This window comes from Procambarus clarkii, chromosome 64 (assembly GCF_040958095.1).
Source record: "Procambarus clarkii isolate CNS0578487 chromosome 64, FALCON_Pclarkii_2.0, whole genome shotgun sequence".
NCBI classification, from domain to species: Eukaryota; Metazoa; Arthropoda; class Malacostraca; order Decapoda; family Cambaridae; genus Procambarus; species Procambarus clarkii.
This window is the reverse complement of record NC_091213.1, coordinates 8,475,297-8,500,296: the sequence shown is the minus strand read 5'-3', so window position 1 is coordinate 8,500,296 and position 25,000 is coordinate 8,475,297. Positions and strand designations below refer to the sequence as shown.

General features: G+C 45.0%; 1 protein-coding gene and 1 long non-coding RNA gene across 2 annotated transcripts in view; one reads left to right on the top strand and one right to left on the bottom strand.

The window, feature by feature from the left end:
- LOC123750728 (metabotropic glutamate receptor-like) overlaps positions 1–24,884 on the bottom strand; it is a 191,484-nt gene extending 166,600 nt beyond the window's left edge. Inside the window, 1 exon segment of the mRNA XM_069309153.1 lies at positions 24,004–24,884. Coding sequence (XP_069165254.1) covers positions 24,004–24,869 — 866 coding nt within the window. The 5' untranslated portion in view covers positions 24,870–24,884.
- LOC138354719 (uncharacterized) overlaps positions 1–25,000 on the top strand; it is a 590,624-nt gene that overhangs the window by 476,896 nt on the left and 88,728 nt on the right. The gene's annotated exons all lie outside the window — the stretch shown is intronic.

Here is a 25,000-nt window from a genome sequence, read left to right as displayed (position 1 = left end):
TTAGGACCAAAACTATACAGGTTTAGGACCAAAACTATACAGGTTTAGGACTAAAACTATACAAGTTTAGGACCAAAACTATACAGGTTTAGGACCAAAACTATACAGGTTTAGGACTAAAACTATACAAGTTTAGGACCAAAACTATACAGGTTTAGGACCAAAACTATACAGGTTTAGGACCAAAACTATACAGGTTTAGGACCAAAACTATACAGGTTTAGGACTAAAACTATACAAGTTTAGGACCAAAACTATACAGGTTTAGGACCAAAACTATACAGGTTTAGGACCAAAACTATACAGGTTTAGGACCAAAACTATACAGGTTTAGGACTAAAACTATACAAGTTTAGGACCAAAACTATACAGGTTTAGGACCAAAACTATACAGGTTTAGGACTAAAACTATACAAGTTTAGGACCAAAACTATACAGGTTTAGGACCAAAACTATACAGGTTTAGGACCAAAACTACACAGGTTTAGGACCAAAACTACACAGGTTTAGGACTAAAACTATACAGGTTTAGGACCAATGATTTCCAGATCCAAGTTAGCACAATCCCAATTTAAAAGACAAAGCCTTAACGACGAGGCTATGAACGGTCTCGGTAACAAGCCGAGAAGGGAAGGACAAGAAATGGGAGAGAAGGAACGGAAGTGGAAAGTGATGGGTCGGAAGGCTCGGTAAAGGAAGAGGAGAAGGGAGAGAGAGAGAGAGAGGGGGGGAGGAAAGGGAGGGTGATAGATAGGATGATGCTCATTGTTTGGTTTCCTTTTGTTCTGTGGCTCGATGTCTTTGAATTTGTTGATTGAGCTTTGTGTGTGTGTGTGTGTGTGTGTGTGTGTGTGTGTGTGTGTGTGTGTGTGTGTGCGTGTGTGAGTGTGTGTGTGTGTGTGTGTGTGTGTGTGTGTGTGTACTCACCTAGTTGTACTCACCTAGTTGTGTTTGCGGGGGTTGAGCTCTGGCTCTTTGGTCCCGCCTCTCAACCGTCAATCAACAGGTGTACAGATTCCTGTGTGTGTGTGTGTGTGTGTGTGTGTGTGTGTGTGTGTGTGTGTGTGTGTGTGTGTGTGTGTGTGTGTGTGTGAGTGTGTATGTGTACTCGCCTAATTGTTCTCACCTGATTGTGCTTGTGGGGTGTGTCAGGATAGCTCTGGCTCTTTGGTCCCGTCTCTCAACTGTCAATCAACTGGTGTACAGGTTCCTGAGCCTATTGGGCTCTATCATATCTACACTTGAAACTGTGTATGGAGTCAGCCTCCACCACATCACTTCCTAATGCATTCCATTTGTCAACCACTCTGACACTAAAAAAGTTCTTTCTAATATCTCTGTGGCTCATTTGGGCACTCAGCTTCCACCTGTGTCCCCTTGTGCGTGTGCCCCTTGTGTTAAATAGCCTGTCTTTATCAACGCCTGTTAGCAGTCTTAGAACTTTCCTTTCGCATAGTTCAAAATAAGGCTTATACTACTATTTTTCCCCTGGAACTCAACCCGCTAATCGGTTTACAACTAGGCATCCAATTACTGCTGGGCGAACAGAGGCGAACGATTACGGATGGGTGACTAGTCAATCCTCCCCCGGCCTGGACCGGAACTCAGACTAAATCGTTGGAGAGTGTTATTGTGTTTTACCACTGCGCCACCACGACGTGTTGTGTTGGGAAGGAGGGAGGGTGTGGGGTGGATGTGAGGGGGTGGAGGTGAGGTGTAGATGGGGTGTGGGGGTGTGGGGGGAAGGATAGGGGGGGAGGTAGGTGGGGAGGGCGATGGAGGTGGATGGGTAGGATTGAGGGAGGTCCTACATGACCTCATACACAGCAACATGACCTCATACACACAGCAACATGACCTCTGTGATTCATGGGAATAATTGCAGGTCCTGCCGTGACCTGTCACGCAGCATAATGACTCATGACAGGTAATAATTACAAGGTGAGGCGACCACCAAGTTGTTACTGTTTCGTCCTGAACCTTGTGTGGCCCGGGGTCGAGGCAGGGAGAGAGAGAGAGAGAGAGAGAGAGAGAGAGAGAGAGAGAGAGAGAGAGACAGATAGAGATAGGGTGCTAGACATACATACATACATACATACATACATACATACATACATACATACATACATACATACATACATATATACATACATGCATGCATACATATATACATACATGCATGCATACATAGAGGGGTGGGGGCTCTTGTCCACAAAATACAGTGTATTCGCTCTTGTCAATAATGCATAATATCATTCATACTCACGCATACATTAATTGTTGTGGCTCTGTTCCCTTCCACACTCGCCCCCCCCCTTCCATTACCCCTCCCTCCAACCCCCCCCCCTTCCTCTTCCCTTACTCCACCTCGCCCTCTATCCTTACCTCACCCCTCCCCAGTAATGGGTGCTATATGTCCTTGTTGCCGGGACCTGCCATTACCCATCGACTGACGTTAAGGTAATGGGTTCACGGCCTCGGAGATTAATGCTCTGAGGAGAATTCGGGAGATCCAGACGACGAATGAGATAATAGGAAGTGTCAATGGGGGCACTCGAATGGTGGAGGAAAATGGGGGTTTGTAAAGAATAAGAAGGGTATGTTGTTATAGTTTAGAGAGAGAGAGAGAGAGAGAGAGAGAGAGAGAGAGAGAGAGAGAGAGAGAGAGAGAGAGAGAGAGAGACAGAGTTACACAGACACAAGGAAGAGGCAACGAACACTTACCACACATACCATAAGTCATCCGTAGCCAGTATCTCAACTCTACCAACCAACACAAGGATGTCTGGACAACATATCCTGGCCACATTGGACACAACGTCTCCTGAGGATCATTGGACACAAATATACCCCCTCAGGAGACCCGGATCACCTCCAGTATAATACTGTTAGGCACTGGAAGACTAACTGCCAGCTTGTCTGCTGTCTCTGCGAGCATCAGGGAGGGTTTCGAACCAACACTGGGGACCGTACATAGAGCTACGAATAATGCCTGACAGAGCAGACATAGTGATGACTCCGTTCCTAGTTACTCTGAACGGCTCACTAGATATTCTAAGCGGCACTTAGGTTAATTCTTTCGACTTTAGATTAAGGTCAGGGATTGGGTACAGTGGAATCAGATATGCTATCGCCTTCAGTGGCGGTACAGCAGTACATACAGAAGCAGTACACAGGTGGGTTCAGAAACAGACGACTCCCGCCAAATACACACCGAAACTACGACGTTGGTACAACGTTCGAACAAGTTTTAACACCTCCTAACCAGTTATAACAACCAATATAGCAAATTGTAACAACATTCTAATACGTCATAAACACGTTAAGCCAAGATGTAACAACTTTATTACAAGTTGTAACAAGCAGAAAATAGAGACAGTTTCGGGTTGTGTTTCCAGGGATGCTAACTCCTGTTAGCAGGCTGAGAGCTTTCCTATCCCATACCTCATGGTTAAGCCTTGTACATTAGTTTCCCCCCTGGAACATGACCCGCCAATCATTCAACAACCAGGTACCTAATCACTGCTGGGTGAACAAAGGCGTACAGTTAAGGATTAGCACTTGGTCAATCCTCCCCGGCCAGGATACGAACCGAGGCCAAATCGCTTACGAACTGCGGGGCGAGTGCGTTACCACTGCGCCACTAGCGAATGTCTAGCTTATATATCAAACTAATGTCAACACTTCATCCCAGTTAGAGAGAGGAATATTTGATGAGACAGACCCAAGGTCCCGCGCCAAACCGCTCTCACCCTGCGCCCCATTTCCCAATAAACTTATTTTCCTGAAGCATTACAAGTAAGTTGTAAACCTTCATCTGGGAACCAATATAAGTATGTAGCGAGATCAAGACTGTGTTAGTCCCGTATATCCTTAAAAGATGTGCAGTTCCACTAGCCTATCCCTCCTGGCAGCCGTCTTCCAAGCCTGTATTGATCAACAAGCCTGGCCCACTAATCTGGACTAGGGCCAGGGTTGTAGCCGTCCACATAAAAGATAAGCAAGACATCGTGACCAGACCACACACTAGAAGTTGAAGGGACGACGACGTTTCGGTCCGTCCTGGACCATTCTCAAGTCGATGGTCGTCGAAACGTCGTCGTCCCTTCACCTTCTAGTGTGTGGTCTGGTCAACATACTTCAGCCACGTTATTGTGACTCATCGCCTGCACAACCAAGACATCAGTTGGAAACTATGAGTGAATATCCATGTGACGAGGAAGTGCACGACGAGATGTAAATCAGTGAGGGATCTCCAGAGTGCACATTCGTCGGTGCACTGTTTTGTATTATCTAGAGGGATTTATGAGGGGGAGGTGCCATACCAGCCTCCATATCAATGCTCAGCCTTGTGTTCCCAGCCCCCGCAAGCACTGTTCCCGCCAAGTTAGACGCCCCGCCAAGTTAGACGCCCCGCCAAGTTAGACGCCCCGCCAAGTTAGACGCCCCGCCAAGTTAGACGCCCCGCCGTCTAACGTCTCCTGCGGGCTACTCGTCCTGTTCCTTGCGGCATTCACCTGTTACGTCAAATGAGTAACCTCGAACCCGCCAAACACACAGCGAAACTTCGACGATGCTACAACGTTCGAACAAGATTTAACACCTAACAAGTTATAAGAACCGATATAACAAGTTGTAACAACGTTCTAATACGTCATAAACACGTTAAGCCAAGATGTAACAACTTTATTACAAGTTGTAACAAGCGGAACATAGAGTCAGTTACGGTTTGTGTTTCCAGGGAACACTCAACCATGTCCTTGAGGTTGACAAGATCACCATCTACACATCCCACCAATATGTGTAGCTGGGCTTATGTACAACCAACTACATACTCAGGAATCTGTACACCAGTTGAGAGGCGGGGCCAAAGAGCCGAGGCTCAACCCCCCCCCCTCCCCCCGTCAAGCACAACTGGATGAGTACATCTAGGTGAGTACTAAGCCATAGTGCAGCTTACAGATCATAATCCAGTTGTTAGGAATATGTATTGTGAGTGAATGTGACAAATTTCTACTACTGCAATTACCGTAATTACTGAAAGTACAAAATCTCGACTATTTTTCTAGTGTTGATCTCAGTAATTAACCGAGTGATTAAGTACGTTTCCTACTCACCCACGACAGGTGTGAGGTGGAACAAATGAGGTGACATAACAGGTGTCAAGAAGTGTACAGGTGTCAGAAACACTCTTGACAAGGCGTCCTGTAGATACCAGTTGCGTTGCTCCTGGGAGTATGGGTTCGAGTCACTTCTGGGGTGTGAGTTTTCAGTCGCATATAGTCCTGGGGACCATTCAGGCATGTTTGCATATATATATATATATATATATATATATATATATATATATATATATATATATATATATATATATATATATATATATATATATATGGTTGCATAATTCTGTTTGTGACAGCTTTTATTCAAGTAAAGTCAAGCTCCTTGTGTAGCCACTGTCCGTCCTCCCAAAGTTTCCCATTGTCAAGAAATCAATCAATTTAAAGTGGTCTCCCCTAACCCACCAGAGGACCCAAAACCAGAAAACGGGACAATACGTCACTTTCGCCAGCCGCTTCCATTTTCTAGTACGACCATCTTTTGGTCTTATGTGACGCATACTTGCGAAATGCGACGTTCTTTGTAAGAGGGCAGGTTGGTATGTTAGTAAGTTTATTGAATAAACACACTATTAATAGTAGCATCTTCCCTTGAGCATTTGCCTAAGTACTGCCCCCCCCCCCCCCTGTACTTATCTGGGGCCAGATTCACGAAGCAGTTACGCAAGTACTTACGAACGTGTACATCTTTCCTCAATCTTTGACGGCTTTGGTTACATTTATTAAGCAGTTTACAATCATGAAAACTTGCCAATCAACTGTTGTTATTGTTATAAACAGCCTCCTGGTGCTTCGGAGCTCATTAACTGTTTAATAATTGTAAACAAAGCCGCCAAAGATTGAGAAAAGATGTACAGGTTCGTAAGTGCTTGCGTAACTGCTTCGTGAATCTGACCACTGCTTAATTATTTTGTACCGGGTCTTAGAAGCAAGACACCATATTCTACCAACACGCTAAAACTAAATTTTCGATGTGAAAAACCCCCTTGAAGTTATTTATCTTGTATTTATACGAGATAAATATCTTGTATGAATACAGAATACACCTGTATTCTCGCCTGGAGACAGGCGTGGGTTGCACCCCATTCTCCACTTGAAATACAGCGAAGCATCGTGGTTGCTCTCGCATATATTTTCTGTCAATTGCTAAATTGACCACCACGGGGGATGGGAATTGCTTTACGCAGTTGCAATCGTTGCGGATATATATATACCCACACGCATCATGCTCTCAGTCGTTGAAAATATCGCTGAAAAAGGCTTTGTTGAAACACAAGGGAAGAAACCCTGAAAAAACTACTTTCAAACAATGTAATCTTTAGAGGTCAAGACAGTACATGGCATCGTTACTACTATTGTCCGCACAATGCACCAGGTGTAGAGGACACATGTGTAGAGGACACATGTGTAGAGGACACGTGTAGAGGACATAAGAACAAAGGTAACTGCAGAAGGCCTATTGGCCCATACGAGGCAGCTCCTATCTATAACCACCCAATGTGTAGAAGAGACATGTATAGAGGACACGTGTGTAAAGGACACATGTATCGAGGACACGTGTATCCGGGTCTTTTACTGTGCTAAAAACTGTTCAGTGAGGTACAGTACAATTCCATCCGCCATATCAGATTATTATCATCTCACAGTGAGTAATCACATTCAATTGATGAATTAATGAGAAAATCCATAGGAGCCGTGATGAGGATTCGAACCTAAGCGGAGGGTGGTCCCCACGCACACGCCCTAGCCAACCAAGCCACGACATGATCAAAAGAACTGACCCCTGGAGTTCTACTAAACCCACGAGGATTTCCCGAGACTTCCACTAAAGCCGAACCAGGATTGTCACACAAATCCCCCCCCCCCCAATCACTCTGGATTATCCAGAATCCTAGTGGATTATCTCATTGATATATATCACGTTGATGTAATTTCTATGTAATTATTATTATTATTATTATTATAACTCTTTTGACGACCTCTTGCTCATTCTAATTAGAACCAAAATGGGCAGAAGCTTTGAGTTATCTCTCCCTCACTTTTGCTAATTAAGCTGACTAATTACCTTTAATTAGTCGGTGTGAGAGAGTGTCATCCCTGGAGATACTGCTGAGTGTGGCAACACTGTGGTGACCTGTCAGTGTACCCTGAAGTGGCCTGTCAGTGTACTAGGACCACCATGAGCCAAGGAGCTACAAGCCTCAAGTAACTCATCACTGTTCCATATCGCTACTGTCACTCATCAAACACTAACCAACACTGCATTTTAGGACGAAATTGGTCTAAATGAGCTGTTTTTGAGACACTTAAATAACACCCCAAACGGCCGGGGTTGACTTGACATCATGTTGCACTCGTAACACACTGAACTCGCATGTCCATCTTCCTATTGTGGCATGCAATGGCAGTGCAATACTCCCCCTGAAGGGGTCGCCCCCACATACACCGCCTGAAATATAATGGAGATCAATAGAAGACAGTAAAAGTCATGCAATCACGCCAGAATCAATACAACCCCCTTATCCCTCCAGAGGTAAGGGGGGGGTGTTGGTTCATCATCCCCCCCCAGGAGAGCAGCATCTGCCCCCAGGAGAGCAGCATCTGCCCCCCCCCCAGGAGAGCAGCATCTGGCCCCAGGAGAGCAGCATCTGCCCCCAGGAGAGCAGCATCTGCCCCCCCCCCCAGGAGAGCAGCATCTGGCCCCAGGAGAGCAGCATCTGCCCCCAGGAGAGCAGCATCTGCCCCCAGGAGAGCAGCATCTGCCCCCCCAGGAGAGCAGCATCTGCCCCCAGGAGAGCAGCATCTGCCCCCAGGAGAGCAGCATCTGCCCCCAGGAGAGCAGCATCTGGCCCCAGGAGAGCAGCATCTGCCCCCAGGAGAGCAGCATCTGCCCCCAGGAGAGCAGCATCTGCCCCCCCCCCAGGAGAGCAGCATCTGGCCCCAGGAGAGCAGCATCTGCCCCCAGGAGAGCAGCATCTGCCCCCAGGAGAGCAGCATCTGCCCCCAGGAGAGCAGCATCTGGCCCCAGGAGAGCAGCATCTGCCCCCAGGAGAGCAGCATCTGCCCCCAGGAGAGCAGCATCTGCCCCCCCCAGGAGAGCAGCATCTGGCCCCAGGAGAGCAGCATCTGCCCCCAGGAGAGCAGCATCTGCCCCCAGGAGAGCAGCATCTGCCCCCCCCCCAGGAGAGCAGCATCTGGCCCCAGGAGAGCAGCATCTGCCCCCAGGAGAGCAGCATCTGCCCCCAGGAGAGCAGCATCTGCCCCCCCCAGGAGAGCAGCATCTGGCCCCAGGAGAGCAGCATCTGCCCCCAGGAGAGCAGCATCTGCCCCCAGGAGAGCAGCATCTGCCCCCCCCAGGAGAGCAGCATCTGGCCCCAGGAGAGCAGCATCTGCCCCCAGGAGAGCAGCATCTGCCCCCAGGAGAGCAGCATCTGCCCCCCCCAGGAGAGCAGCATCTGGCCCCAGGAGAGCAGCATCTGCCCCCAGGAGAGCAGCATCTGCCCCCAGGAGAGCAGCATCTGCCCCCCCCAGGAGAGCAGCATCTGGCCCCAGGAGAGCAGCATCTGCCCCCAGGAGAGCAGCATCTGCCCCCCCCCCAGGAGAGCAGCATCTGCCCCCAGGAGAGCAGCATCTGCCCCCAGGAGAGCAGCATCTGCCCCCCCCAGGAGAGCAGCATCTGGCCCCAGGAGAGCAGCATCTGGCCCCAGGAGAGCAGCATCTGCCCCCAGGAGAGCAGCATCTGCCCCCCCCCCCAGGAGAGCAGCATCTGCCCCCAGGAGAGCAGCATCTGCCCCCAGGAGAGCAGCATCTGCCCCCCCCCAGGAGAGCAGCATCTGGCCCCAGGAGAGCAGCATCTGCCCCCCCCCCCAGGAGAGCAGCATCCCCCCCAGGAGAGCAGCATCCCCCCCAGGAGAGCAGCATCTGCCCCAGGAGAGCAGCATCTGCCCCCCCCCCCCAGGAGAGCAGCATCCCCCCCAGGAGAGCAGCATCTGCCCCAGGAGAGCAGCATCCCCCCCCCCAGGAGAGCAGCATTCCCCCCCCCCCCCAGGAGAGCAGCATCTGCCTCACGCCTCACAGCATCAACAAGTCCCACTGTGGTCCACGGAGAGGACTTGAGACCTTCATAACAGCGACCTCAACACAGGAAGAAAACGGGGCATTCCACTCTCATATTTGACACAATTGTTTGCAACTGCTTGTCCGTCGGAGGTGAAAGGTGGACCCCCTTCGTCCTCACAACCTCGTCCCACCTCATAACTCACGATCACCACGGCTCTTCCACCAGAACCTCATACACGCACACTTGTATGAGGTTCTGACCTCATACAAGTGACCTCTCTCTCTTAGTCAGGAGATGTGACACACCCCAGAATGAGTGACCCTTATGAGGAGTGACTCCATAATGAGTGACCCCTCCCAGGACAGGTCACCGTGTCCACCAACAAGAGATGACGGTCTCGCTACATGCAGGTCGGCGTTCATTCCCCACCCGTCCATAAGTGGTAGGGCACCATTCCTTACCCCCCCGTTCCATCCCAAATCCTTATCCTAATCGCTTCCCAGTGCTATATAGTCGTAATGGCTTGGCGCTCTCCCCCTGATATTTCTCTTCCTCCACCTGTCAGAGTATTAACGAGAGAAGGATGGAAAAGGTAGGATGACTTGGTCTTCGGATGAGTGGAAGACCGTGATTGTTTGGTCGTGAGTGTTGAAGTTTCAGGTAACTTCTGTGTGTCTTTTGAACGGACGGACAGACAGACTAACGGATTTACCAACGGGCGGAAACAGAGAGAGGGGTTGACATTAATGAACACAACGCGGTTTTCTTCCCTCGGGTATAAACCAAAATAATAAAACTTGAGAAAAAACATCATTTATGCTATTTTTGTCCTTTTTATAAGTTGGCCAGACCACACACTAGAAGGTGAAGGGACGACGACGTTTCGGTCCGTCCTGGACCATTCTCAAGTCGATTGTGATGAGGGAAGGAGGCGAAGGACATTAAGGTTCGATTCCCGGCGGAAACAAATGGGCAGAATTTCTTTCACCCTCATGTACCTCTTCACTTAGCAGTAAATAGGTACCTGGGAGTTAGACAGCTGCTACGGGCTGCTTCCTGGGGATGAGTGTGTGTGTGTGTGTTAAATAGAAATATATATAGTAGATATAATAGAGGAAAACAAAATTGGTTAAAAAGGCGGGGTCCAAGAGCTAAATTAGCTCGATTCTGCAGACACAAATAGTAAAAACAAATAGTAAACACACACACACATGCCCACAGGATGCAATATAAGTTTTTTAATAATATGTGTCTTGATGAAGCAAAAGTTTGAGTGGAACTAGTAAACTTAATCACCTAAGGTGTATATATATATATATATATATATATATATATATATATATATATATATATATATATATATATATATATATATATATATATATATATATATATATATATGTCGTACCTAGTAGCCAGAACGCACTTCTCAGCCTACTATACAAGGCCCGATTTGCCTAATAAGCCAAGTTTTCATGAATTAATGTTTCTTCGACTACCTAACCTACCTAACCTAACCTAACCTAACTTTTTCGGCTACCTAACTGAACCTAACCTATAAAGATAGGTTAGGTTAGGTTAGGTAGGGTTGGTTAGGTTCGGTCATATATCTACGTTAGTTTTAACTCCAATAAAAAAAGATTGACTTCATACATAATGAAATGGGTAGCTTTATCATTTCATAAGAAAAAAATTAGAGAAAATATATTAATTCATGAAAACTTGGCTTATTAGGCAAATCGGGCCTTGCATAGTAGGCTGAGAAGTGCGTTCTGGCTACTAGGTACGACATATATATATATATATATATATATATATATATATATATATATATATATATATATATATATATATATATATATATATATATATGTTGTACCTAGTAGCCAGAACGTCGTACTCAGCCTACTATGCAAGACCCGACTTGCCTAATAAGCCAAGTTTTCCTGAATTTATATATTTTTCAATATTTTTTTTTTATGAAATGATAAAACTATCCATTTCATTATGTATGAGTTAATTTGTTTTAAATTTGAGTTAAAACTAACGTAGATATATGACCGAACCTAACCAACCCTACCTAACCTAACCTAACCTAACCTAACCTAACCTAACCTAACCAACCCTACCTAACCTAACCTAACCTAACCTAACCTAACCTAACCTAACCAACTCTCCCTAACCTAACCTAACTTATCTTAATCTAACCAAAACTAACAATTAAGTCAACAATTTATGTTATTAATATAATATAATAATAATAATTCAAATAAACTAATTGGAAACAATTTATTGAAAATAAAGAAAATCACTCGGCCTATTTGGCAAATCGGGCCTTGCATAGTAGGCCGAGAAGTGTGTTCTGGCTACTAGGTACGACATATATATATATATATATATATATATATATATATATATATATATATATATATATATATATATATATATATATATATATATATATATATATATGACTGAAAACTCACACCCCAGAAGTGACTCGAACCCATACTCCCAGGAGCAACGCAACTGGTAACTACAGGGCGCCTTAATCCGCCTTCGCATTTGTGTTCCTCACGTGTGCCCCAAAGAATGAGGTGATTTGGTGAAATGCTATGCCCAAGATTACCATCCGAGTTGCCGGCGGGGAAGTGGTTCAAATAGCTTCGGCTATCACTTCCTTTTGTCCGGCCGTGATGGTCAAGCGGATTAAGGCGCCCTGTAGTTACCAGTTGCGTTGCTCCTGGGAGTATGGGTTCGAGTCACTTCTGGGGTGTGAGTTTTCAGTCGCATATAGTCCTGGGGACCATTCAGGCTTGTTCGCATATATATATATAATATATATATATATATATATATATATATATATATATATATATATATATATATATATATATATATATATATATATATATATATATATGATTGACCCCTATCAACCCATCTGGTCTGTAGTTGATTTACGAAACTGCTTGGGCATCTTAATACACATTTTTACCACTAATTAAATACATTTCCTGATTTACATTACCCAAGTTATTTACGTGTAAATGTAATACCTGTACTACGTGTAAATGTCCTAGGTGTAAATCCTGTATAATATATACACACGGTTTGTACCAGCCTCTCACACCCACCTCGGGTGTCCTTGTGTGTTCTTGTTGAAAAGTGTCTTTGTTCGCTGTTCATTGTATGAGCCTGTCTCTTGTTGCTTTGTTTTGATATATTAATAATACGGTGGGTCAAGACTTATGATGACGCTGTGAGAGAGAGAGAGGGAGAGGGAGAGGGAGAGGGAGAGGGAGAGAGAGAGAGAATGAGAGAGAGAGAGGGAGAGGGAGAGAGAGAGAGAGAGAGAGAGAGAGAGAGAGAGAGAGAGAGAGAGAGAGAGGGGAGAGAGAGAGAGAGAGTGAGAGAGAGAGAGAGAGAATGAGAGAGAGAGAGAGAGAGAGAGAGAGAGAGAGAGAGAGAGAGAGAGAGAGAGAGAGAATGAGAGAGAATGAGAGAGAGAGAGAGAGAGAGGGAGAGGGAGAGAGAGAGAGAGAGAGAGAGAGAGAGAGAGAGAGAGAGAGAGAGAGAGAGAGAGAGAGAGAGAGAGAGAGAGAGAGAGAGAGAGAGAGAGAGAGAGAGAGAGAGAGAGAGAGAGGAAGATAGTAATGAAAGAGTAGAGAAAATGGGAAAAAGAAGAGAGAATAAGGCAGTAAGTGTGGTGGACAATATGACAAATGAAAGAATAATGGGCTTAGAAATTAGAGATAATTAAGAGGCGTAAAAGCGTGTTGAAAAGAAAGGAGGGATGAGTGTAAAATGTGAAAGAGAGTAAATAAATATAGGAACGGGGAACGAACGGGGATAGGAAGAGAAGTAATGGGAAGAATAAAGTACAAGCAAGAAAAGGAAATGAAAGGGGCATTGGAAGAGACGGGATTTAAATTGCATCTTAAATCATAAAAAAAATCTTTTCAATCGTCGTCGTTGAAAAACATGTCACTCTAATGATCCTAATTATATCTATACGCATATTTTTTTTTTTTTCATATCGCGTATATATTTCCATATATTCCAAGCGAGTGTCTGAAAGCGTCGCCCGAGTCTAAACAAAGTCACCTCTCTCAATGCGTCCATTTTCTCCGCCCGTAATTGTCGATTTTTTTTTTTTCCAGAAATAATTTTGAGTACGAGAATTTACTCATTTATTTCAACAACTTTCTGCCGTTTACCTCCGGGGAGGAAATATATATCTGGGTTTCATTGAGGCTTCCCAGCCAAGGTTTGTATATTCGACATTAATGGCTGGAAAAAAAATTCCATTTTCTTTTCGAAATGTTGAAGAGTTATGCTTAGGGGTCAGAGGTCAGGTGTTTGGGTGGCTCTTGTGGGTAATGTATCGGATATTATCACCCTCCACCTATTCCCTATTTTATTGTCTCCTCCCTCTCTCCTCTATATTTTCTCACTTTCATCAGCTTCTCATTTATCTCCTCTCATCTATCTATCGCTTCTCTCCTCTTTATCTATCCCTCTTCCCCTCCCTCTAGTCCTCGACCCCCATCACCCCCCCCCCCTCTCTCGACCCCCATCAACCCCCCCCCTCTCGACCTATTCTTTATATCCCCCTATTATAATGCTTAAAATATTATCTCCTGCGAGATATTAGGAGCCAATTATAGGGTATTATCGGGCGGGCCATATTGGAAGAAAAGTTATATTTGCCGAGACGGCCGCGGGCACGGAGGGAATTGTCAGATTATAGGGATTATGGGTATTTTATCAGCTCGTGCAAATGAGAGAATTATACGAATTAGAGGTATTATATCAGCTGATGCGAAGGAAGAGGAGAGAAACGGAATTGATTGAGGTTGCGCTGGAGGATTATAGAGATATCATCAAACATATTTAAGTAATTATAGGAAATACTAGATAGAGGTAAAATAAAGTGGCGGAGGCAGACTCCATACACAGTGGCGGAGGCAGACTCCATACACAGTGGCGGAGGCAGACTCCATACACAGTGGTGGAGGCAGACTCTATACACAGTGGTGGAGGCAGACTCCATACACAGTGGCGGAGGCAGACTCCATACACAGTGGCGGAGGCAGACTCCATACACAGTGGTGGAGGCAGACTCCATACACAGTGGCGGAGGCAGACTCCATACACAGTGGTGGAGGCAGACTCCATACACAGTGGCGGAGGCAGACTCCATACACAGTGGCGGAGGCAGACTCCATACACAGTGGTGGAGGCAGACTCCATACACAGTGGCGGAGGCAGACTCCATACACAGTGGCGGAGGCAGACTCCATACACAGTGGCGGAGGCAGACTCCATACACAGTGGCGGAGGCAGACTCCATACACAGTGGTGGAGGCAGACTCCATACACAGTGGCGGAGGCAAACGTTCTGAACGGCAGCTTTAACGTTCCTCCAGTCTGGCTGTGAACGGGACATGCCGCAGACGTCAGGTTACGGAGCATGACACACGCAAAACAATGCAATTTCAAGTTTCGAAAACAGTCTTTCTCTCCTTTTGTGTTCGGGAGAATATGAAGTTTGAACGTGAAACTTCCTTGCTAACATTTATTACACTTAGTAATGGAGCCTTGAATCTTTACTCCAAACACGTAGTAATGGAGCCTTGAATCTTTACTCCAAACACTTAGTAATGGAGCCTTGAATCTTTACTCCAAACACTTAGTAATGGAGCCTTGAATCTTTACTCCAAACACTTAGTAATGGAGCCTTGAATCTTTACTCCAAACACTTAGTAATGGAGCCTTGAATCTTTACTCCAAACACGTAGTAATGGAGCCTTGAATCTTTACTCCAAACACGTAGTAATGGAGCCTTGAATCTTTACTCCAAACACGTAGTAATGGAGCCTTGAATCTTTACTCCAAACACTTAGTAATGGAGCCTTGAATCTTTACTCCAAACACTTAGTAATGGAGCCTTGAATCTTTACTCCAAACACTTAGTAATGGAGCCTTGAATCTTTACTCCAAACACGTAGTAATGGAGCCTTGAATCTTTACTCCAAACACGTAGTAATGGAGCCTTGAATCTTTACTCCAAACACGTAGTAATGGAGCCTTGAATCTTTACTCCAAACACGTAGTAATGGAGCCTTGAATCTTTACTCCAAACACGTAGTAATGGAGCCTTGAATCTTTACTCCAAACACCTAATAATGGGAATATTTAATCTTCATACCGAGCCTTTAGACGTCTCCGGATAACTGTCTACCTGTCGTTTTGTCTGTCTATCTGTCTTTACTCACCTAGTTATGCTTGCTGGGGTTGAACTCTGGCTCTTTGGTTCCACCTCTCAACTGCCAATCAATTGATGTATAGGTTCCTGAGTTTACTGGGTTCTATCATATCTACACTTGAAGCTCTGTATGGAGTCAGCCTCCACCACATCACTGCCTAATGCATTCCATTTGTCAACTACTCTGACACTAAAATAAAATTCTAATGTCTCTGTGGTTCATTTAGGCACTCATTTTCCACCCGTGTCCCTCCTAGTGCGTGTGCCCCCTTTGTTAAACAGTCTGCCTTTATCTACTCTATCATTTCATTTGAGAATCTTGTATGTAGTGATCATATCCCCAAGTCCAACTATCTGTGTACCTGTACCTGGTTTGTCTGGTGACTGATTACCATTGGTCCAAGCAACCTTAGCGGTCATTAACTCATTGGTAGAGTTTATTCATTGCCTTTGTGTACAACACAATACCTCTCTCTCTTTCTCTCTCTCTCTCTCTCTCTCTCTCTCTCTCTCTCTCTCTCTCTCTCTCTCTCTCTCTCTCTCTCTCTCTCTCTCTCTCTCTCTCTCTCTCACTGGTGATTTTGTCCCCCAGTGTGTGTTGGCCTTGACTTCGTCACACCGACCAGGCTGTGAGCCAGGTCCTGTACACGGACCACTGGAGCACAGGCTGTGGGATATCAGTGGTGAGAGTCAGGTCCTCTCTTCCCTCTCCACCTTTCTCTGGTCTCTTCGTGTTCCAAGACAAAGTTAGCGCCGGTCGCGGGAAAGTTGTGTCTTCTAAATTATTGCGAAAGACACGGTGGCACAGGTGATGGGAGAGAGAGAGAGAGAGAGAGAGAGAGAGAGAGAGAGAGAGAGAGAGAGAGAGATAGGTTTCTGGTCAGGCTTTTAAATGATCCAAACTAAAAAAACTAAGAAAGAAGGGGAAACAGGCAGCGAATGCAAGAGGGGAAGGAACAGGAATGAGAGTGAGAACGGATGTAAAGAGAGAGAGAGAGAGGTGGGAGGAGAAGGTTGGTGGGTCCTCAGAAGAAACGAGCAGTTGACTTGGGAAGGATAGTGTAAACAACTGTGATGTTTGTTAGTGTCGCAGTGTGAGAAGTGATGAATGGCACTTCCAGGGGGGAGGGGAAACTCCTTCAGGAGTCGTGACACTCCTAGGATCTTGGCACTTCCTCAGGGAGTGGTGGAACTCCTTCAGGAGTCGTGGCATAAGGGGTGGTGGGACGCTTCCAGGGGGCTGTGGGTCGTCTCAAAGAATGGTGGACACTTCCAGGGATGGTGAGTTACCTCCAGGGATGGTGAGTTACCTCCAGGGATGGTGGGACACCTCCAGGGATGGTGAGTTACCTCCAGGGATGGTGAGTTACCTCCAGGGATGGTGGGACACCTCCAGGGATAGTGAGTTACCTCCATGGATGGTGGGACACACCCAGGGAGGGTTCAATGCCTCAAGAGGCGATATGACGTCTCTATTGGTTTTGGCATTCCTCCAGAGGTGATGAACGCTTGCAAGCATGATGAAATATTTCTTGGGTTGGGCATGTAGGAGGTAGACGTCTCCCTGGTTTGACAGGAATTTGTCACCATCAAACATTGTGACGTGTCTCCAGGAACAGTGTTCCCTGACATGTTAGTGAGGTTACATCACAATCTTCTAGATCAGAGGCTTAACCATAAGGGTGATAGGGGAGAATTGAGGCAACAGACTCAAGCTGTTGGAGTGTTAATCATTCTATGAACGTCTGAGCTTTCAGAGTGTACATAATCTGCAGGGGCATCACACTTCATTGTATGTTAGATTAAATTAAAAATAATGAATAATATTTCACCATTTTCAGTGACAATGTTACATTTACAGTGATATTTGATGTATGACTTGCTTTCATTTACATGTTTTTTGCGGCCATCATGAGTGTCAAAAAAATATGGTACGGTCATTCATATATTCAATATAGATTGACATCCATATTCATCATATTCATCAAAGGAGATGAAAGGCTTTACATTATTGTGTTACTTGTAGCAGAGCTTTGCCAAATGATTCTATGAACCCAACAAAGTTGAAGAAACATTTTCTGAGCGTGTTTCTTCAATACAAGGTCAAAGTGAAACGCTTTTTTGAACGTCGAAGGAATCCTCTCAAAAAGATGGAGCTGAATTGAACAGGAACATTCTAATAAATAGTCAACATGGTTAATGAAGCTTCTTATGACGTAAAGTTGGAAAATAGCAAAGCAGAAAGTAGAAATGGGGAAACTTTGAACAAACCTCCCGCTCTCAAAATGGCGGAAATTGTGTTGGGAAATGGGTTGGAGAAAAATTGACCGCAGTTTCACTATGAAACATTACGATTCAAAGGGGAATCAGCGTCATTGACATCTAGAATCAAGTCGTGCAGGAGATCAAAGTCTTTGCAGCAGTTGGCTTATTTTCAATTCAACTTGATGAATCGACTGATGTGAATCGTCATCCCAGTTACTGGTGTTTACAAAATACGTTCCCTCGTGTTCATTTACAAAGGTGCTTCTGTTTCGTACTCCTTTTAAAACAAGTTCCAAGGCCTCAATTATTTTGGGAAAAGGTTTGATCTTTCTTTGAATCAGCAGATCTTTTGTGGAATTATGACTGTGGATGCTGTATATATGAAGCACCAGCTGTGTTCGGGACAAAATCTCGATTTCAAGTTAGTTTGGACAAAAAGAGAGCTCCATAGGTGAAAGGTGTTCATTGTATGATCCATCATGAGGCATTGGCTTCAATACCAGTTCCAGCTCCACTAGGGAAGGTTTTAGATCAGATTATTCAAATTGTGAATTTTGTTAAAGAAAGATATCTCATAAAATGATCTCTCATATAAAATTCCATGAATGTGAATGGAAGATCTCTCTTTTCGTGACTTTTAAGCATTTATATATGTGTGTGCGCGTGTGTGTGTGCTCACCTAATTGTGCTTGCGGGGATTGAGCTTTGGCTCTTTGGTCCCGCCTCTCAACTGTCAATCAACTGGTGTACAGATTCCTGAGCCTACTGGGCTCTATCATATCTACATTTGAAACTGTGTATGGAGTCAGCCTCCACCACATCACTTCCTAGGACTGTGTGTGTGTGTGTGTGTGTGTGTGTGTGTGTGTGTGTGTGTGTGTGTGTGTGTGTGTGTGTGTGTGTGTGGAACATTTGCTTCTGTTCCTCACAAATGTTGTTCAAAACACAAATGCCAAGAGCAATTATAACTGAGCGAGTATTTGAGCTTAGAGATGAGCTCAAATTATATATTGAAGTTTAAGGTAAGATGGAATTTTTTGCCCGGTTAAATGATGAGGCACGAATCGTGCGGCTTAGCTTATTTGGTTGACATTGTTGAATAGCTTAATAGACTGAATCTTCAGATGTGAAGAAGAGCACAAACATCGTAAAATTCCTTGAAAGCTTTCATGAGGAGGCTGAGAAAATTGGAAGAGAATAGTCAAGATAAAAAGTGTGTCAGTGTCTGATAATTTGTCATTAGTTCTTGTGGCTGCTGGTGATGACCAAAGGGGCTTCTAGAATTTACAAACAAAACTTAATTTTGTAGAATCTCTTAGAATTGGATTATTAATTCAACCGATTTTTTTTTGACTCGAGGATGAAGAGTTAAATTTAGTGTGAAATCAACTCAAAATGGCAGTTGAAAAAGTACCTGATGTTTATCAGAAAGAATTTATAAAGTTGAAAACTGATTCCCGAGCAAGAGATATATTATGATGAGAAAATCAACCACAAAATCATAGAACGAGATGTGTGATTCCTGCCCAAAAGTGGCAGAAAGAACTAGCCATACATTGTTTACATTTGCGTCGGCATATCTTGGTGGGTCAGGATTTTGAACTCTATTACAAGTGAATGGGAATTATCAGGGAAACGCGACAAGCCATTACGACTATATAGCACTGGGAAGGGATCAGGATAAGGATAAGACAGAGGGGAAAGGAACAGTACCCAACCACTTGGACGGTCGGGGACTGAACGCCGACCTGCGTGAAACGAGACCGTCGCTCTACCGTCCAGTCCAGGTAGTTGGCTCTGTTGCAAGTGAAAACGACACAACAGAGTCGCCTGAAGGATAATAATCACATGCATTGCTTTCCTTGAAGCACCTCTCCGCGCACTCAAGAACTGACGAAGATCAACTCTGACAGGTTACTCACTGACCGCAATCTTCACCTCAATGGAAATGTCAACACTGTGGAGAAATGCCCGACACACCACTGGAACATTATCTAACACAGTGCACAGTTACAACCACAACAGACCTCTGGAACATTATCTAACACAGTGCACAGTTACAACCACAACAGACCACTGGAACATTATCTAACACAGTGCACAGTTACAACCACAACAGACCACTGGAACATTATCTAACACAGTGCACAGTTACAAACCCGTTAAGGTTTCAACTTAGATTCAACAGAGCAGAAGAAGTTGTTAAACACATGGTACAAAATCTTACTAAAGCGACCATACGAGTCATAAATACTCATACTCCGCCAAAGTAAAACAGAAACAAGCAACACTTAGTGGGCCAGCCAGAGGCTTAGGGCCCGCGCAGTGGGCCAGCCAGAGGCTTAGGGCCCGCCCAGTGGGCCAGCCAGAGGCTTAGGGCCCGCGCAGTGGGCCAGCCAGAGGCTTAGGGCCCGCGCAGTGGGCCAGCCAGAGGCTTAGGCCCCGCGCAGTGGGCCAGCCAGAGGCTTAGGCCCCGCGCAGTGGGCCAGCCAGAGGCTTAGGGCCCGCGCAGTGGGCCAGCCAGAGGCTTAGGCCCCGCGCAGGAATATCTCTGCAAAAAAAAATAATATCTCAATAACTTGAGTTTTATACTATCACATTTTGTTAATTGAAGTTCGCTTCACTTTAGACAGGTAAGTATATTTTTTACGAGTATAAAAGACAATAGTTTTATTAAAGTTTAACATTCATCAACATTTTCTATTGCTATTAAATTTGTAAAGCTCTACTATAAAAGCATTCAAAGTAAATATGTTCCATTATAGAACTAAAAAAAATCAGTGTTATGCACTTTATTTGGACTGCACCTTTTGAGGCAGTCTTGGAAAGGCAGGATGTGATGATCTTTTTCGTTTTGGTAGGGACGCGAGTCTTATTTTCCTCGGCGTCACCCCTATTTGGACTGCACCTTTTGAGGCAGTCTTGGAAAGGCAGGATGACACTGCCACACAGTAAACAGGGTGCACAAGGCAAACAAGGTTAAGAACCACTGTTTTAGATGCTCCAAAATTTAATTATACATGTGTTAAAGTGGTCATATTCCTCCTGAAGTTGGGCCCCCACAGATGTCAGAGTTTGGAAGGATGCCGTGTAAACACCACATCTGCAGGCGACGAGTCACAATAACGTGGCTAAAGTATGTTGACCAGACCACACACTAGAAGGTGAAGGGACGACGACGTTTCGGTCCGTCCTGGACCATTCTCAAGTCGATTGTGATCTAAAACGCAATCGACTTGAGAATGGTCCAGGACGGACCGAAACGTCGTCGTCCCTTCACCTTCTAGTGTGTGGTCTGGTCAACACCACATCTGTTGTTCGCGGGTTTTATTGTTAGTGCAGATGCATTCTGCTGCCAAAATGTTACATATGAAGGATATCTTGTCTTTGATGTATCCTTCACGTGAATATTCGTGTAATTCACACACACACACTGATGAAGGACAGACTCTTCAACATAACCATCTTTCTAATGTATCCTAGCTTCTAAGACAGCGTGTCGTATGGGGCATTAGTAAGTAGATATCCTTTAATCACTTTTATGAGAGGTGGAGATAATTTTTTCTCTAACCACCCGGCTCAACTTGTACTGGTAAGTTCTAAGACAGCTGGTCTTATGGAGCACTAGTAAGTAGATATCCGTTAATCACGTTTATGAGATTTTTTTCTTTAACCACCTGGCTCAACTTGTACTGGTAATCTTATTAACATGTCAGCAAGATAACTGTTAACATCTTAAGTTAGTGTTTGTGGTTCTTGTTGAGCGTCTTGTCCAATGGCCAATTATGCACGGTGGGAAATTAACACGTACACATGAAAACTTTTCCATAGTTCGTCCCTCAAAAGTAATTTGTCTTTAAGACATTCGTATTATCAAGTTTTGAGCTGGAAAACTCTACACCTGTGAACTTGTTTTTTTTCTCTAGTCACCATCTTACATCTCCTGCGTCACTAACATATTTCCCCCAGACACATTCTGGATTTCTTGGATATTTCCAGATGCTCTGAAAATTGGAACTGTCCGTTGAATTGCTTTTTTCTTTCTTCTCGATTTCGTACTGTGTCTGTCTCACTCCCTATTTGTCTCTCCCTACTTCTCTGTCTTTCTACTTCTATTTATCCCTCTGCCTTTCCTGCTTCTATCTCTCCTTACTAATTTAATGGATAATATAAATGGAATCCGGAGAAGTAAACATTTATGAAACGGCGAATAACACTTATATGGTTCCAGCGTAGAGCGGTTACAAGTTATTATCTCAGTGTAGTGCGGTTACAAGTTATTATCTCTGTGTAAAGCGGTTACAAGTTATTATCTCAGTGTAGAGCGGTTACAAGTTATTATCTCTGTGTAGAGCGGTTACAAGTTATTATCTCTGTGTAGTGCGGTTACAAGTTATTATCTCTGTGTAGAGCGGTTACAAGTTATTATCTCTGTGTAGAGCGGTTACAAGTTATTATCTCAGTGTAGTGCGGTTACAAGTTATTATCTCTGTGTAAAGCGGTTACAAGTTATTATCTCAGTGTAGAGCGGTTACAAGTTATTATCTCTGTGTAGAGCGGTTACAAGTTATTATCTCTGTGTAGTGCGGTTACAAGTTATTATCTCTGTGTAGAGCGGTTACAAGTTATTATCTCTGTGTAGAGCGGTTACAAGTTATTATCTCTGTGTAGAGCGGTTACAAGTTATTATCTCTGTGTAGTGCGGTTACAAGTTATTATCTCAGTGTAGAGCGGTTACAAGTTATTATCTCTGTGTAGAGCGGTTACAAGTTATTATCTCTGTGTAAAGCGGTTACAAGTTATTATCTCTGTGTAAAGCGGTTACAAGTTATTATCTCTGTGTAAAGCGGTTACAAGTTATTATCTCAGTGTAGTGCGGTTACAAGTTATTATCTCTGTGTAAAGCGGTTACAAGTTATTATCTCTGTGTAGAGCGGTTACAAGTTATTATCTCTGTGTAGAGCGGCTACAAGTTATTATCTCTGTGTAGAGCGGCTACAAGTTATTATCTCTGTGTAGAGCGGCTACAAGTTATTATCTCTGTGTAGAGCGGTTACAAGTTATTATCTCTGTGTAGAGCGGTTACAAGTTATTATCTCTGTGTAGAGCGGTTACAAGTTATTATCTCTGTGTAGAGCGGTTACAAGTTATTATCTCTGTGTAGTGCGGTTACAAGTTATTATCTCTGTGTAGAGCGGTTACAAGTTATTATCTCTGTGTAGAGCGGTTACAAGTTATTATCTCTGTGTAGAGCGGTTACAAGTTATTATCTCTGTGTAGAGCGGTTACAAGTTATTATCTCTGTGTAGAGCGGTTACAAGTTATTATCTCTGTGTAGTGCGGTTACAAGTTATTATCTCTGAGAACTCTTCTCTCACCAGTATCTCTCACTCCTCATCTTGTCTCTCACCGGCACCACGTGTTCTCCGCGGAAACTGATCTCAACAGAGTAACCACTATCAATAAACAACGGCACATCTACATCAACTTACAGTGTGCAACACATCATTTATAGCTCTAAACAGATGTGTCCTTAGTATAGAAGTACACCCTCTCGGGGCGCCTGCCTGCCTGCCTGCCTGAGGCTAAGGACACTATTTGATCTGTTGTTAACCTGTTGATCTGTAATTTACGAGCAAAGGTCAATGTTCTGTACTAGAGCATAACAGTTGGTATCTCTATTGTGTAAATGGAAGATAATTTGAACAATTGTTCGCGACGCTAATGGTGCATTCTAAGCCATTCACGATAACAGCTTGATCACACACACAGAGATCACACTAACGTGATGCATCAAATGAACAAATCCACAAGATGTCTGGGATGCTCCCGGACGCAGGTTCGAATCCTAGTCACGGCCCTTGTGGATTTGTTCATCAGCATGATATTTTCCACATTACCTGGGGCTACATTTACACCAACATGGGTACCTGGCGCGTTGTTGCTACTTGATACACGTCTCCGGGTACCGGAATACCTGTCCACACACAAGAACACGTAACACACCCCCCCCCCAAGCAACAAGGAACAAAACGGATGTGTTGCCGACGTCAACGGTACATCTCCAGCCGTCTCCTCTCTGCAAGTCGCACTTAGGAAGCAACATTGTGACGCGTCTCCCGACATTCAACATTACCACTGACCCAAACATCGGCAGGAAAAAACCTTTACTGCACATAATAAAGCTGTAATAAGTAGCAGTAAGTAGGGAGCACCAAGTAAGGGAGCCCCAAGTAAGGAAGCACCAAGTAAGGAAGCCCCAAATAAAGGAACAGGGAGCGACGTACCTGGCGTCCTCGGCGCGAGTGAAGAGGACGACAGCTCGGGCTGTCGGCTTCTTTAAGAGGTTACCGACGGCTGTGTCGAAGAGGTTATGGTCGGCATTGTGAGGGATCTTTTCCGACACGGCGATGCAGATATTCCGGGCCATGGCCAGGTTGTGGATCACCTCGATCCCGAACTCCCCGTAGGAGCCCTCGGAGTGGATAGTGGAGACGTACGACCAATTGAACACCTGCATGACGTCCATCATGGCCATGGCCTGGAAGGTGTCCGGCGGCACCGTCCGCGCGAAGAACTCGTAGCGTCCCTTGTCGGAGAGTGCGCGGGCAGTGGACGCCGGGCTGACCTGCGGGATGTGGAACAGACGGAACAGATTGGCCACCTGGAGGCTGACGGAGCTATACGACCCGCCCACTACGCCACGGACAGGCTTGGCCCTGTACTTGACCCTGGGGGCCTTACCGTCCGTACACTCCAGCCCCGAGGTGTCCAGGGCGTCCAGGGACACCCGGATGAACTCCAGCGACTGGTTAAGGGCGTAGGTGTCCTTAGAACAGGTGTCCAGTATGTGGACGCCCAGGGTTATGTTGGGGAGTATGTTGGGGTCGTTGTTAATGAGGTCAACAGCATACAACATGGCCTCCAGTCGCTGGAGACCTCTGTCGTAGACGGCGGAGGAACATGGCGTCTTGTCACCCTTCTCATGGACGGGGAAGAGGCCGCCAAGCATGAGGTCACCGGACAGCTGCACCCCGGTGGCTGTGACCTCTGACCTGATCTGTCCCAGGAGCATGACCACAGAGGTCAGCCACGACACCCACGCCCACACCATAACCGTCCAACTTGGCCTCCTCCTGCCCCCCCACACCATCCTCCCTCCCTCCGTCTCCACACCTGTCAAGTAGAAACAATACTTGTATTTTCACATATACAATAATGCATAAACAAAAATAAATATGCTTTAATAACTTATACAATAATTCATCTACAAAATATATATAT